We start from the raw sequence: 16,959 nt of genomic DNA on the forward strand, positions 1-16,959 counted from the left end.
TTCCACATTTCACCACTGTCCATTGGACACAGTGGAAACATCAGCCTTAGACCCTGTGAGGTGTGCTTTCACCTAACTGGACTGTGGTTGTAGAGTTGCCTTTGCTGTTTCACATCTCTCAGGATTTTCCAAGGCCAATGCCTACTTATTATTCTTATCGATGATTTTCCATTGATTTGCATATATCCTGGAAAGTCTCATGAATCATGCTTATGGTAATCACTTACCTCTCCCTGTCTTCTCTACGGACCCATGAAGTGTTTTTCATTGTCTTTGACTTTCAGGTTGAAACCAGATTGCTATGTTTTTAAATTTCTCTTCCAATTTAACAAGAAAGGAAAGACTAAATCAGACTGTATAAGTGGATAATATATGTAAAGAAATTTGCAGGCTTCTCTAATTACCCTTCAACTCCATAGCTAAAATAAATTTTTGTTGTGAATGCTCAGAAACCTGGAACACTTACAGAGCCTGGTGGAAGAGTAGATAACTTCAAAAACTTGTTGTGACCCAATGCTCTATATTTCCTTTGCATCATTTGTTTTAAAATTATTTTATTGTAGTTTATTAACATCTAATTGATTCACATTAATGAGTATCACTCTGGTATTCCCACACATGTGCAGCAAATACTGTCAAAATCCATCCTCTTCATTGCTGTATTCTCATCACCACCACCACACACCCTTCCCCATCTCAGTAATCCACATTCATTTTACCTTCCACACCTGAGAGAGACCATGCAATACTTGACTTTCTGTTTCTGACCTCTTACTTACCATCAGTTGCCCCAGTTTTTTCTTCTTGGCAGCAAATGACAAAATTCCATTCTTCTTTGTCTTCTATGCTGGGAGTCTCTTTGATGTACTCTCTGGCTCCTATCCACCTCTAAACCACATGCCTGTTTATCTGTCTCTAATATTATTATGTATGGTCCAATAATTTTCATTCCATTACACTGGACAAGGAAATACTAAACAGCAATAGAAACAGTCCCATCTGGAAGAGGTGAGAGATTGAAAGAACCATGGTTTCTCAAGCCCTCCCCTTTCAATTCTCTGAGATCAACTCTTACTCAGTTCTGCTGAATAAGTTTTATCTCTGTACTGATGGGTGGTGGGAGCACTTCTGTGCCTTTTTCTTTTGAAGAATCTATGGCCCAGTTATACTGGGAGTGAAATAATGGGTAGTGACTTGAGGGGAAGCTTGTTGGTCTATGAACAGAGCCAGTGTGGTGTTTGCTTTAGTTTTCTAATGTGGCTTTGGAGGCAGCTCTGATGTAAGCCCCAGAACACCGTTATGGGCATTAGATCTTCAAACTCCAGTTCTGACCCTTGTGAATTGTGTGAGTGAAGATCTTCCAAGCACACAGAATCTGAGTTTCTCCTTTTGTCAAATTAAAAATATATAAATCTCTACCCTCTGTTCTCCAGGATTTGGGGGTTTGGGGTGCTAAATAGAAAATGCTATGTACATTTACTTCGTTCATGATGATGTGTTTTTGGTATTTCAAAATATTTAACTTGTTCTACGTAGTGTATGCTTAGGCAGTTGGGATGTAAGTTCAGCATTTTAAAATTTTTAAAAGATTTGATTTTCAAAGATAAATGATCTTATTGTTTGATGAAATATTAGAAGTTCAATATTTTGTATAAAATTCAGAGGTACACTTATTTCTTCCAAGTCCTGAATTTCCAACCAGTCATCAGTGTGAGAATCTAGTATGTTGAGCAATGTTTTGTATCAAATACCTCATTTTTTCTTAATCCTATGTGCACACTGGTACCACCAGAGGTTGGGTGCTTCTGTGTTTTTTTGCTTGTTTGTTTTAAAATACCTATTCCTGGGATCTATCCCGGAGTCCTGAACTAGATTTTTATGGATAGAGTTTCAGGAAGGAGAGCAAGAATAAACAAGTTTGTTTTTCATTATCAAGTGACTAGTACATACTCAGAAGGGGTCAGAACTTATGTAGCAGATTGGCTCAGCACTTTATGTCAACAGAACACATTCTGATTAACAGAGCACTATAAAGGTTTACACTGGTTGCAAGCTCACAGTTGTCTCAGGGAAAGGAGAAGGCTTCAATGGATCTAGTTGTGGTCCTGGTGATCAGTCTCTCCTGTCTGCTTCTCCTCTCACTATGGAGACAGAGATCTGGGAGAGGGAAACTCCCACCAGGACCCATGCCTCTGCCAATTATTGGGAACATCCTGCAGATAGATCCAAAAAACATCAGCAAATCCTTAACTAATGTGAGTATGTTGATGCTTATCTAGTGGCTTGTAAAGGGCAAATAAATTAATCCTTCATTTTAAATTCAATATATGCACAAGGAAATTTAAAGAGATTTGCTGCACAGCAAATAATCTTTGGATTTTGATGTTTCCATTTCTTTTTATAGTTTTCCATTGTTAGAGGTAGTGTAATGAAACAATAATCTGAGTCAAAAGAAGCATTTAAGTTTCATATTTTAACTGCAATATGAAAATGTCAAAATCTGGAGTACCCCTGTCCTTCACTGATTCATGGTCATTTGCTGTGATTTTCTATTTTCTGCACAATTTAATCTGTTTGTGATGCTCTGCATGAATTTTTATTTGATTCAGTGTGTCTTCCATTTCCTGAAGTTCTGACTAGTTTCTTTTAAACATCTTTTTTTTATTGAAATCATCTTTCAACCCCTGAATTTTCTCTCTTAATTCATTACTTAGGGCTTCATTTAAGTTTTGAACATTTTAATAATCAGTTTTTAATCATCTTTCTAAGGAAATTTAAAATATTTTCCTGTCCTTGGAATTCTTCTTATTAAGGATTGTGAATTTGAGGAGAAGATTTTTTGCTGGATTCCTCAACTTTTCACAGATCTTGAACTTGCACTTCGATTGAGATGGATTCCCTTTCTCTTTTATATTTGTGTCTTTTTCTGTGTAATTATCTCCTTTGTTTTGAAATTCTCTCTGTTTTTGATATATGAGTAGGTTCAGGAGTGTGACCTGAAGTCTTCCTCTGCTGGATCCTCCTTGGGGCCTGGTTTGTGGTTTCAGGTTTCTATCTCCTCAAGTTTTTGCGTTCAAGTAATTGTGAGGTGGAGCTAGACCATGTGTGGGGTGAGATTCCTTGTTATTTGGCACAGTTGGGAGTATTGCTTGGGAGCAGGATGTGTATTTTGTGAACCTGACGTGACCCACTCACTTTCCAACCCCACTGAGAGGAAGTGGTGGGCCAGGAGCAGCACTATTGTTATCCACAGATTGCAGCCTTAAGACAATGTCCAGTATCTATTTTGACATCTGGAACACTCATTGTCACCTATAGAGGAAGGGTGGATTCAGCAATGAAAAAAAACTGTGTATACATGGTGTAAAACCATAGAAACAAAAAGTTGTACCCCATTTGTGTACAGTGTGACTCAAAACGCAGTCTGTAAAGTTAAAATAAAATAAAAAGTAAAAAAAAAAAAAAAAAAAAACACTGTGAACAAGATCAGTCATTAGACAGCAGTGGTCTATTACATTGCCAGCTATGCTATAATCATAACAATATGAATGAGTTAGGAATAGCATAGATTGTATAATTCTACATTTAGTGAAATTATATTTTTTTGTGTGGAGAGAAAATAGGGTAAAAATGCAAGGGAATGTTTGAAATGTTGTAAAAAGTGAAGAGAGGAGAGACTGGAGCTAGATCACAAGTAATGTAAGATAAAAACAATTCAAACCATGTGTGGACACACCCCTCCTATGCTAAATCAAGGCTAAATAACAACAGGCACAGAAGAAAGCAGTAGAGGTGAAAACAAAATTATACAAATATATATATATATAATCTATTCATGCAGTGTGAACACACACACATACACAAAAATCTTGCACAATGGAATGAATGAAATACAATAAAATACAATGAAATGATATTTGAAAGTAAATTAGGTGTACATGACAGCAGAATGCATTTTGACACATCCCTCTTAAATGGGGTATAACTTCTCATTCTTCTGGTTGTACATAATGTAAGATCACAGGAGTCATGTAGCCATATATGCACAGAGGATATTAGTGTGCAATTCATCTACTATCCTTACTCTCCCCACACTCTGTACCTTCTCTTCACTCCCGTCTACCTAATCCTATTCTTTCCTAGCCAACCCACTCCCCTATTGTTAATTACCTCCTGGGTATCAGATAAAATTTTCCACCTTTGTTTTTTGGGGATTGGCTTATTTCACTTAGCATGATATTCTCCAGTTCCATCCATTTACCAGAAAATGCCACAATTTCATTATTCTTTAAGGCTGAATAATATTCCATTGTGTATATACACCACATTTGTTTTTACCAATTCATCTGTTGAAGGGCGCACACACACAAACCTTCTACAAAGGCAAGAAGTAAAAATATAATAAAATGCAATGAAATGATATTTGAAAAAAATTTTAAAAAATCTTTATTTGTTGTTTTAAATATACATGACAGCAGAGTGTTATTTGACTCATTATACATACATGGAGTACATTCAATTCCAATTAGGATCCCATTCTTGTGGGTGTACTTTATTGTGGAGTTACCCTGGTTGTGTATTCATTTATGAGCAAAGGAAAGTTATTTCAGATTCTTTGAATTGTCTTTTGTATTCCCATCTCCCCTCCTTTCCCTTCATTCCCCTTTGTCTAACCCAATGAACTTCTATTCTCCTCTCTTACTACTGTTCTTTGTTATGGGTTAGCATCCATATATCAGAAAGAACATTCGACCTTTGGTTTTTTGCTAGTGACTTATTTCACTTAGCATGATGCTTTCCAGTTCCATCCATTTACTGGCAAATAACATAAATTCATTCTTCTCTATGGTTGAGTAACATTCAAATCATTGTGTATATACCACATATTCTTTATTCAAACACCTATTGAAGGGCACCTAGGTTGGTTCCATAGCTTGGATCTTGTGAATTGAGATACTATAAACATTAATTTGCCTGTGTCACTGTGGTATGCTGATTTTTAAGTGCTTTGGGTATAAATAGAAAAGTGTAATATTTTGGTAAGTGGTGGTTCTTTTCCATGCTTTGTAAGGGAAACTGCTTTGCAGAGTTGTTGCACCATTTGCAGTATCACCAACAATGTATAAGTAAAACTTTTTCCCCACATCCTTGCCAATTTTTATTGTTACTTGTATTGTTGCTAATTGCCATTTTCTGACTTGAGTGAGATTGAATATCAGTGTAGTTTTCTCTAATTGGTAGAGAGGCCGAATATTTCTTCATATATTTTGACCATTCTTATTTCTTCTGTGAAGTATGCATTCAGTTCTTTTGCTCATTTATTGATTGGGTTATTTGTGTTTTTTTTTTTTTGAGTTAAGTTTGTGAGTCCTTTAATTTTTAAAAATAATGGAAAGAATGTACATAAATTGGGTGAGCATGAGGGCGAAAAAAAAGAAAAATATTAAATGAAAATAAAAGGCTTTTTTCCACCAAGGGGTCTGAATTGTTGACAGGGATGGGTTTTCATTCTTCATATATATATATATATATATATATTTGTGTGTGTGTGTGTGTGTGTGTGAACCGAGAGTTGAAGTTTGGACTTTCTTAAGTCAAGTATTTTTGTATTCATAACTTAGTCAGCAGTCAGACACTGTGACTAGGAGCCCCATTGCTGTAGTAGCTCTCATTTTCCATTTTTCCAGTGTAGGTGGGATCCACTGAGGAGTGGTGACAAATTCTAAATTCCTGTAATGGGAATGGTGCAGAGTTCTAAATTGGAAGTTAGTAGTTGGGGTTTAGTTTTGGTCATTTGCTGTTACTTTCTGCCTAAAGATTAAGTATACTTACAGTGTAATTAGTTCATTAACAAAGTGATCTGCTGCGTGACTTGTAGGTATTTTTATAGCCATCAAAATTAAATTTCTCTGAAGAAGAGCACTATCTTCAGGTTAAGAAATACCTATGAGATAGACTGTGGTAAGATGGTATTCCAGTCTTCATCTCTTTCACAAGAACAACAAAAGGAGAAATATCTACAAATGAAAAAAGCTCCAGTAGACTCAGCAGTCCATCCCAGCAACACCATGATGTGAAAGACTTAAAATAACTTCTCAAGGCTAGGAAGAATACTTCTATTTTACCTACATCTTTCTGTTCTCCAGCACATTACAGTGATCATCCACCATGAACAGGCAGGGTTCATCGCAGATATCCAAGGATGATTCACACGCAAATCAATATGTGACACATCATGTGAATGAAATGAAGGACAAGATCCACAGGAGCATTTTGATAGATGCGGGAAAAGCATTTGACATATTTCAAAGTCTTTCATGATGAAACTTTCAAAAACACATGACACAGAAGGAATTTTTCACAGAACACTAATGGCTATGGGTGACTACCCAATATTTAACATCATCTTCCATGGTGAAAGTTGAAATTTTTTCTCAAAAATTAGGGAAAATCAGAAATGCCCACTCTGCCACCCTTACTCACCAAAGAACTCATCTTACCAGAACAATTAAGCAAGAAAAAAAAAAAAAGTAAAAGACATACAAACCAAAAAGAAAGAAGCAAAATACTGTCTGTTTTGGAAAACTCTCAACTTCAACTGAAAACAACTAAAACTAATAAATGAATTCTAAATAAACAGGATACACAAATAAAATACAAAATTCAGCAGCATTTTAAATAACAAATAGATAATCAAGACAGTATTTCTTTAACAACAGCGTGAGAAAGAATAAAATATTTAGAAATAAATTTAAACAAGGAGGTGAAAAATCTGATGCTGAAATATAAAAAAAAATCAATGAAAGAATTTGTAGCAGACAGAAATACATGGAAAATAATCCATGTTCACAGATTGGAAAAATTATTTTTGTCACTACTTAATGTGATATACAGATTCAATGCAATCCCTATAAAAAACAATGGTATCTTTCAAAGAAATTTTCCAAGTCTTAAAATTTGCATAGAACCTCAAAATATTTTGAATAATGAACAGTACATTATACAAGAAATCTGAGGCTTCAAACACTGTAACAAGCTATAGTAAATGAAACATGACCATGCAGGCATAAAGCAGACATATACACCCATGGACCCATGGAGAGTCCAGGGAATACACCTACCCACATACATTGACTATTTATTCACCAAAGGGCCAGGAATACACAGTGGGTGAGTGAATGTCTCCTCACCAAATAGCATTTGGGAAACTGTACATCCACATGCAAAAACCAAATGAAATCAGACTCATTTGTAACACTACACACAAAAATCAATTCCAAATAGATTCAAGACAAATGGAAGCCCTGGAACCATAAATGTACTGGAGGAAAACGCAGGGAAGATGTTCTCTAACCTTGATCTAAAAATGTTTTGTGTACATTTCCTTTTAAATAGATCCCTAAGAGTCATACATATTTTCGTGGCACCATTTTATGTTTTGATACCTGTGTATTTTGTGTAATGCTCAAATCAAGGTAAAAATAATTTTCTGTTCAAACGTTTATAATTTATTAGTGATGAAAATATTCCAAATCCTTTCTTCTAGCTATTTAAATAAGCAGTACATTATCTGTCATTGTCCTACTGCACAACATAATGCTAGGACTTATGTTTCCAATCTATATCTTAGTGACAATGAATCAAATTTGCCCCATCCATCCCTCTTGGGGCTTCAGTCCACTCTGATATGCTTTTTCTTTTTTTAAAGTGTTATTTTAACACGTTTTATTTTATTTTTTCATTTTACACCAAAAGCACATATAAAAAAATACAAAAATGTGACTGACTCATGCTATAAATATTTCTGCACACCAAAGAAAAGAATGTACAAAAAGGAAAGACCCCTATAGGAAGGAAGAAAATACTATCCAAAAATGTATTAAAGAAAACTAAAAAATAAAAATCAAAACAAAATTAAACTGAAAAAACATGATAAATAACCTTATTAAAAATGGTCAAGTGGACCCAAGGTTGGTTGACATCGCTGAGCCTGCCTGACCCCACATGAAGGTCAGACACTATCACTGAGCACACCACCCCCACACTGAGGTCAGACCTGTTGATGAGCCCGTCCCCCCACACTGAGGTCTGAGGCCAGTAACTGAGCCTGCCTGCTCCCCTGCCCCACCCCCCACTGCTGAGGGACACTCGCCTGCCTTTGTGCTGACTTAGTGCATCTTTGCTGGGGCTCCCCAGCTATTTTAGAGGTTGGTGCAGGCATTTTGAATTATTCCTGAGGGTGCGGTCATCATCATTGGAAGGGCAGCTCCCTTCCTGAGACACCTACAAGGAGACTAGAAGACCTTTGACAGGTACCTCTATTTACTCACTTGTATCCTACACCCTTTCCCCATCCTCTTGTTCACAACTAGAAATAGTGTAAATAGTAATTGAACTGATCCTGTTTATTTAAAAAATGTTAAAGTCTTTATAGGGGCTATGTGGTTCAGCGCTACATATTCTTTGATTTGGGTGCTATTGGTATGATCTCCCCCTTCAAAGGAGAGGTAGAGGAAAACTTGCAGGGTCATAATAAGCCTACAGGGAGCAAACTTGAGTATCACTGACTCTTCCTGCTAGAGGGGATTATAGAGAAAGAGAGGAGCCACCAGCTGCATGTTGTTACCTGGAGTTCACTGTGACAGCACCTGCAGGATTGATTAATGTGGCTGCTGCCATTTGAGATAACAACCAAGCCCCATAGGACCCCCTGGCGAAGATCCCTCAGCCCAACTGATCATTCCCTGCCTCTGGGGCTCTCACATCGACTAACTGCTCCCTGCCGCCAGGACCCCCAGACCAACATGACTGCACCCTAGCACAGGACCACAGACCGACTGATTGCATCCGGTCTCCAGGATCCCACAACCACACCAAACACACCCCAACCTCCAGGACCTCTACCTGACCAACTGCACCCCACCTCCAGGACCTCCAGCTGACCACATCCACACCCTGAGCTGCAGCTCCCAATTTGCTAACACATTTGGAAACCAGAATCGGCCATCTGGATAATTCCTGGAAGCCGTAGCTCCAATCTTTAGGTGGGGCAAATCCCAAACTGAGATGCCTGTTGGACACTTGAAGCTCATTATCAGGAGCTATTTAGTCTAGGATTACATAGTGTCCTGAATTGGGCAATGCAAATATTTATCTCCCATTAAAGAAAGGTTTTGGAAACCTATAGGGCCACTATAAGCCTGTGGGGAAATCTGCAATACCCCAGATTTGAACTGCTAGAGGGGAAGATACATGAACAACATGAAAAAACAAGGGAAGAAATTAATCAAACAATCTAGATTCTTTATTAATAGAATCCAATGACAGTATGTTACAAGAAATGTCAAAAAAAGGACTTCAGATTATACATGATTAAGATGATTCGTGAAGCAAAGGATGAGATAAGAAAGCAAATGCAGGCAATGAATAATAATGCCAATAAGCAGTTGAAAGAGCAACTGCAGGAAGCAAAAGGATCGTTTCAACTACGGAAAACCGCGGCTTCTTTGCCCGGCTGCTCCAAGCAGCTCCGCAGCCGCTTCTTGCTCTTACGGCCCGGCCAGCGAGATGAAAGACACGTATACTTCAGAGGTTCATGAAGCAGCTTCAACTTTATTCAAATAACACCCTGAATATATAAGCAGTCTCATGCATAAGCAATTGTAAACCATATATGTCCATCTCATCCTGTAAAGGTCAAGCAATCACTCGCTCAAGCATACGTGTAACGTATATCTGTCCACACGCTAGGCAGCTGAACTGATTATCATGCAGCCAATTGTAAATGCTTCCTACCTCTCTCCAGGCATAATCAGGACACCATTTGCTCTCTGCCAGTTGCCATCTTTAGATGCATGTGGCGTAATCCTGGGCCCCGGGTTTGCAGCCACAACTCACCCTTTCTGTTTACAAAAGGGACCCGTGCCTGTCTTAATTTGTCCACGGCAGAGCAACATCCTTACCCGTTATTGGGACAATAGGCTCTAGCCCTCATTCCTGTCTTAGGTTGGCATGAACTCCCCATGAAAACTTACCCATCATTGGCTACCAGTCCAGAATATTTAACCAGACTTGGGGGTATGGGCCAACATCAATTGTGATGAGAGCTTGGTGAATAATGGCTGTTTCTCTGTGCAGATGTATATGCATTTTGTATATGCAAAGGACAGACACAACACACAAGAGACCTTCCCTGGACAAAAACCCAAAACATTCTTTTCCCCATAGAACAGCAGACTGCAGAAAATGTGGCCAAATGTTGTAAAAATAGGAGGATATAGAATAGAGGAGGTTGGTAAGGGTACAGGATAGGGCCACATCTTCACTATCCCCCATAGTTCATGCGAGTCTCCTCCATTAACTTGGCGAGGAATTCGCCAGCACCATCAGTGGGAGAAGCCTCCTCATCTTCTTCCTGTTTTAGGGTCTCTGTTGAGGCCTTGACCAATCTATCCGACAACCCAAATGGCGATTGTGCATCTTGTGGGAAAAACACAAACAGACCCTCTGTCCAGATTAATACCGGATCTGGGCCTTTCCATTGTCCTGATAGAATGTCCCTCCAGAGCACTTGAGGTAGATGCTTTTTATTAGGCTCTGAATGACCGTCAGCAGGCGATCGGCCCTCAGAATCAAGATTTAAAAAATTTAAGATGAACAAGACAAACAGACAATTTGTCTTTTGGGGATCTGTATGATGCCCCTATTCCCCATTTATGTTTATAAAGCATGTTTTTAAGCATTAAATTGGGCATGCTCAACAATGCTTTGTACAGTAGGATTATAGGGAATTCCTGTGACATGTTGAATACCAAAGGTGGGACAAAATTGTTTAAAGCCCTGGGACGTATATCCATGACCATTATCTGTTTTAATTTGTTTGGGGAACTCCTAGGATGGAGAAAGAGGGTAAACAGTGTGTTATTAAATCTTTGGTTTTTTCTCCAGTAAGAGCAGAGGCCATAATAAATCCTGAAAAGGTATCAATAGACACATGAATGAATTGTAGTTTTCCAAATTCTGAACTAATGAGTTACATCCATTGCCAAATTATGATTGGGCTGAAGCCCTTTGGATTTACTCTTAATGAGGGGTTAGGAATAAATGCAACACATTTAGCACAACACTTGACTATGTCCCGAGCTGTTGCCTTAGTAATTTTATAGCGTGTGCATAGAGTGGAAGCATTTACGTGAAATTTGGAATGAAACGTTTTTTGCATTTTCAAGCGTATTAAAGATGTGTGGGTCTCTGGTGGCCATGTCTGTTAAATCATTGTGTAAACTTAAAGGACTGGAAGGCCAGTATGAGCCTGAACATGCCCAATAAAAAAAGGATTTTTTCTGTCCCAAGTAAGTTTTTTGTAAACTTTGCAAATATTTAGTAATAGTGGAGGTGAGGGAAATCATACCAGTTAATTCTAAATTTTGAACACCATTAACAATGTATTTGCTATCAGAGAATAGGTTAAAAGGCTCATGGTGGATTTTGAATACCTCTATAGCTACTAATAGTTCCATTTGTTGTGAAGATAAAGTATTAAACAACAATGTTTCTGTAACATTATCTATAGTAATAGCACTTGTACCATTTTTGATCCATCAGTAAATATAAGGGTAGCTCCTAAATAGGTTCTTTTCAGGTGACTTTAGGAAAAATATAGGATGTGACTCCAAAATTGGAGAAGAGGATCAGATGGCAAATGATTGTCAAACACAGCAGAAGTACTAGTAAAGACTAGAGCCATGAATTTGAATTATTTTAAGATATTGTATCTGATCAGTAGTATATGGAGTAGTAATAGTTGAGGATGTGATCCAAAGGTGGAAAGGGATACTTTTAATGCCTTACGGATTAAGTTCTGCCACAGATTCAGTAAACAGGCTAAGACCTTGTTAGGTGCATAATTCATGTGAACCCATAGAATAGGACCCTTTGCCAAAACACTCCTGTGGGTAACTTATTTGTGGCCAAGGACAATGAATGATAAAGGCTACATAGGGTCAATATGATCAAGATGAACCTTTTCCATAGCTGTTTCAAACAAGCTTGAGAGCTGTTGAGGCTTAGGGGTAAGCACGCGCTTAGAAAGAGAGTCAGAATCACCTTCAGGAATATCAAACAGGGGGCCCAAACTTGAGGTGGGTAAATGAAGGTAAGGTCTAATCCAATTAATATCACCCAAAAGTTTTGAAAATCATTTAAAGTTCTAAGCTCGTCCACCTGAATGGTAATTTTTGTGGGTTTAACCATAGTTGATTTATGATAGATCCGAGGAAGTGTTTTGGTGTCTGTAATTTTGTACTTTATTAATGGCAATATGTAAGCCCCGTCTTTCAAGTGACTTTAGTAAGGAATTATAACATGCTCTAAGACAGGTTTTTCCTTATGAGCTAGCAAAATATCATCCATATAAGGATAGATTAAAAGTTGAGGGTTAATTTGTTGATACACACCAGGGTGGAAATTAATCTGATTACCTTGCCCTTCATACAGTCCATATGTCAGCATGTTTAGATTCCATTGAGTATTGTCCGCAACTGCATTATGCTGGGCAGTATCAGAACATAACTCCTGGTTAGCCACCATCTATTTTAATATGGCTGTTAGGATTGGAAGCCATAACCAATCCCCTTAAAGTCTGATCTGCCTGTTGTAGTGGCTAGGCTTTGGGCCATTCTGTAATTTTGATAATACTTTGTCAGCCCCAGTATCTAATAAGCCCTCAAAACTTTTGCCTTCTATCACTAACTTTGTCATATAGGCTTATCTTCTAAACCCCTTGTAAACATGACCATATTTTGGCCAGTAGAACCTAACCCTTTCTTTCCCCTAATAATATTTTTTGATGGATATTGATCATAGCAACTGGATAAGACCAACAATTGTGCTATGTGATCACCCTGAGCTATTATTGCTACACCTCTTGGTGAAGAAGCAGGATTTTTATTTCTCCTGTAAAATAGGGTCTATAACTCCAGGGACATATTTAATCCTTTTAAAGCAGAAGAACTCTCCCCAGAACTAGTCCCACTGTTCCTTTATGTAATGGGCTGACAACTGAAGTTGGTATTGGTTGTACTCCATCTCTGGAGTTAATACTGCTCTGGCGGAGGTACAGAGGTCTGAACATCTACTTTCTTTTCAGAAGCTTAACTTGATTGTTCTTTGTTTACAGTTTCTAATATCTTTTCCCCTTCTCTTAACTATTTTTCAAATTTTGGTTTTTTGGAAGTCAGACAGAAACGAGCTAATGTCACAACAACAACAAACAGAAACCAACAAAGAAAGGTAACACAAATAACTTACACATATTTGTTATGGGCATCCTTCGCTGTCTCTTGGGACAGCCTTTCAATATATTCTCTCTCTAGAGAATCTTCCGTTACACTCCCTCTCTCGGGGACCCTTCCATTAAAACCGTAAGGCAACGTTCCTCAAATAGGGACACCTTCTCGTTAATTACGCTAGCGAAACTGTCTTTTATTTATCTGAGCGCTCATCCATTCCCAGTCCAATCCTTGTTGATCGTGGTCGGGGCCACCTTATGGAAAACCACCGCTTCTTAGCCCAGCTGCTCCAAGCGGCTCCGCAGCCGCTTCTTGCTCTTATGGCCGACCAGCGGGACGAAAGACACATACACTTCAGAGGTTCATGAAGCAGCTTCAACGTTATTCAAATAAACCCTCAATATATAAGTAGTCTCATAAGCAATTGTAACCAGATATGTCCATCCAATCCTGTTACAGGTCAAGCAATCACTCACTCAAGCATACATGTAAAGTATATCTGTCCACGCACTAGGCGGCTGAACTGATTATCATGCAGCCAATTGTTAAATGCTTCCTGCCATTCTCCAGGCATAATCAGGACACCGTTTCCTTTCTGCCAGTCGCCATCTTTAGATGCACGTGGAGTAATCCTGAGCCCCGGGTTTCCTCCGCCTCATTCAACAAAGAGATAGAGATTCTCAAGAAAACACAACAAACAGAAAAACCTTGAAATGAAGGGAAACAATAAAGCAATAAAAAACTCAATGGAAAGCATTGAAGAATAAGAAAGAAAATCAAATACAAGAGGCTTACAGAACACCAAATGCACAAAATCACAACAGATCCATACCAAGGCATATTATACTGAGAATGCCTAACATTCAAAATAAACGATAGAATTTTGGAAGACCACAGAAAAAAGCATCAGATTATATATAGGGGGGAAACCAATATGGATAGCAGCAGTCTTCTCAACCCAGACTCTAAAAGCTAGAAGGGCCTGGACCAACATATTTCAAGCTCTGAAAGAACATAGTTGTCAACCAAGAATCCTATACCAAGCAAAACTAAACTTCATATTTGAAGATGAAATAAAAATCTTTCAATGATAAACAAAAGTTAGACGAATTTACAAATAGAAAGCCTCCACTACAGACTGTTCTCAACAAAATATTCCATGAGGAGGGAAATCAAAAACAACAATGTAGGTCAGCAAAGGGAGAAATTACCTTAGAGGAAACCCACTCAAAGGAGAAAGCAAGCCAAATTGAAAACCAAAAATAAGCCAAATGACTGGGAATACAATCAAATCTCAATAATAACCCTGAACATTAATGGCCTAAACTCATCAATCAAAAGACATAGACTGGCAGAATGGATTAATAAGAAAAAATCCAACAATATGCTGCCTGCAAGAGACTCATCTCATAGAAAAAGACACCCACAGACTAAAGGTAAAATGATGGGTAAAAAATCTACCATGCACATGGACTCAGTAAAAGAGCAGGGGTTTCCATCCTTATATCAAAAAAAGTGGACTTGAAGCTAAAGTTATTCAGAAGGGACAAAGAAGACATTTCATACTGCTTAACAGAACCATAAATCAGGAAGACATAACGATAGTAAATATTTATGCCCCAAATAATGGTGCATCCCTGTACATCAAACAACTCCTCTCAATCTCAGGAATCAAATAGACCACAACACAATAATTCTGGGTGACTTTAATGTACCACTGTCACCACTAGACAGATCTTCCAAACAAAAAACCAAACAAAGAAACCATAGAACTCAATAACACAATCAATAACCTAGACTAATAGACAATATAGAATATTCCATCCATCAACAAGCAAACTCACTTCTTCTCTTCTCAGCAGCACATGGAACCTTCTCGAAAATAGACCATATGATAAGCCACAAAGCAGCCCTCGGGAAATGCAAAAAAATAGAGATATTGCCTTGTGTTCTATCAGATCATAATGGACTGAGAGTAGAAATCAATGACAAAATAAAAAAGAGAAATTACTCCAACCCCTGGAGACTAAATAATATGCTATTGAATGAAACATGAATAACAGAAAACATCAGGGAGGAGAATAAAAAAATCTTAGAAGTCAATGGAGAATGACAATACAACATCAAATTCTCTGGGACACTATGAATGCAGTACTAAGAGGAAAATTCATTGCATGGAGCACATTCCAGAAAAGAATGAAAAGTCAACAATTAAATGAACTAGCATTACAGCTCAAAGCCCTAGAAAAGGAGAACAAAATAACAGCAAAAGTAGTAGAAGACAGGAAATAATTAAAATCAGAACTGAAATCAATAAAATTGAAACAAAGAAACAATTCAAAAAATTGACAAAACAAAAGTTGGTTCTTTGAAAAAGTAAACAAAATATACAAACCCTTAGCCACACTAACAAAGAGAAGGAAAGAGAAAATTCAAATTACTAAACTTTGTGATGAAAAAAGAAATAGCACAAAGACACCACTGAGATACATCACATAATAAGAAGCTACTTGGAAAGTATGTGTTCCAAAAAATAAAAACTACCAAAGACATTGACAAATTTCTAGAGACATATGCTCCTCGCAAACTGAACCAGGAGGACATACACAATTTAAACAGATCAATATCATGCAATGAAATAGAAGAAACCATTAAAAACCTACCTTCCAAGAAAAACACAGGACCCGACGGATTCTCAGCCGAGTTCTAAAAGACCTTCAAAGAAGAAATGATTCCAATACTTCTCAAAGTATTCCAGGAAATAGAAAAGTAGGGCCCCCTACCAAACTCATTCTATGAAGCTTATATCACCCTCATGCCCAAACCAGGAAAAGACACATCAAGGAAAGAAAATTTTAGACCAATATCCTTGAAGAATATAGATGCAAAGATCCTTAACAAAATATTGGCAAACCGTATCCAAAAACATATTAAGAAAATCGTGCACTATGATCAAGTGGGGTTCATCCCTGGAATGCAAGGATAGTTTCACATCCGTAAATCAATAAACATAATCCATCATGTCAATAGACTTAAGGATAAGAATCATATGGTTATTTCAATTGACACAGAAAAAGTGTTTGACAAAATACAACAACCCTTCATACTCCAAACACTAGAAAAATAGGGATAGAAGGAACCTATCTGAACATTGTAAAGGCCTATAAATGCTAAGCCCAAGGCCAACATCATTCTTAATAGAGAAAAACTGAAACCATTCCCTTTAAAAATGGGAAAAAGACAGGGATGTCCTCTTTCACCACATCTATTCAACATTGTCCTTGAAACTCTGAAAAGAGCAATTAGACAGACTAAAGAATTAAGGAATTCAAATACGAAAAGAGGAAAGCAAGTTGTCACTATTTGCTGACGACATGATTCTTTAAATAAAGAATCCAAAATCCTCCTCCAGAAAACTGCTAGACCTCATCAATGAATTCAACAAAATGTTATGAAATCAACATGCATAAATCTAAAGCATTTTTCTACAAAGTGAAGAAACATCTGAAAGGGAAAGGAGGAAAACAACTCCATTAGCAACAGCCTCAATAAATATAAAATACTTGGGAATTAATCTACAAAGAGGTAAAAGATCTGTACAATGAAAACTACAAAACCACTGAAGAAAGAAATTGAGGAAGACCTTAGAAGATGGAAAGCTCTCCCATGT

The 16,959-nt window shown here is 37.5% G+C and overlaps 1 protein-coding gene across 2 annotated transcripts in view; it reads left to right on the forward strand.

Moving 5' to 3' along the window:
• Positions 1-2,048: 2,048 nt before the first annotated feature.
• Positions 2,049-16,959, forward strand: part of LOC306660050 (cytochrome P450 2C18-like) — a 77,264-nt gene continuing 62,353 nt past the window's right edge. For both annotated transcript variants that reach the window (XM_079138128.1, XM_079138129.1), the window contains exon 1: positions 2,049-2,255. In XM_079138128.1, coding sequence (XP_078994254.1) covers positions 2,088-2,255 — 168 coding nt within the window. In that variant the 5' untranslated portion in view covers positions 2,049-2,087. The remainder of the gene's footprint in view (positions 2,256-16,959) is intronic.

This window comes from Sciurus vulgaris (assembly GCF_902686455.1).
Source record: "Sciurus vulgaris genome assembly, chromosome: 4".
Lineage (NCBI taxonomy): Eukaryota > Metazoa > Chordata > Mammalia > Rodentia > Sciuridae > Sciurus > Sciurus vulgaris.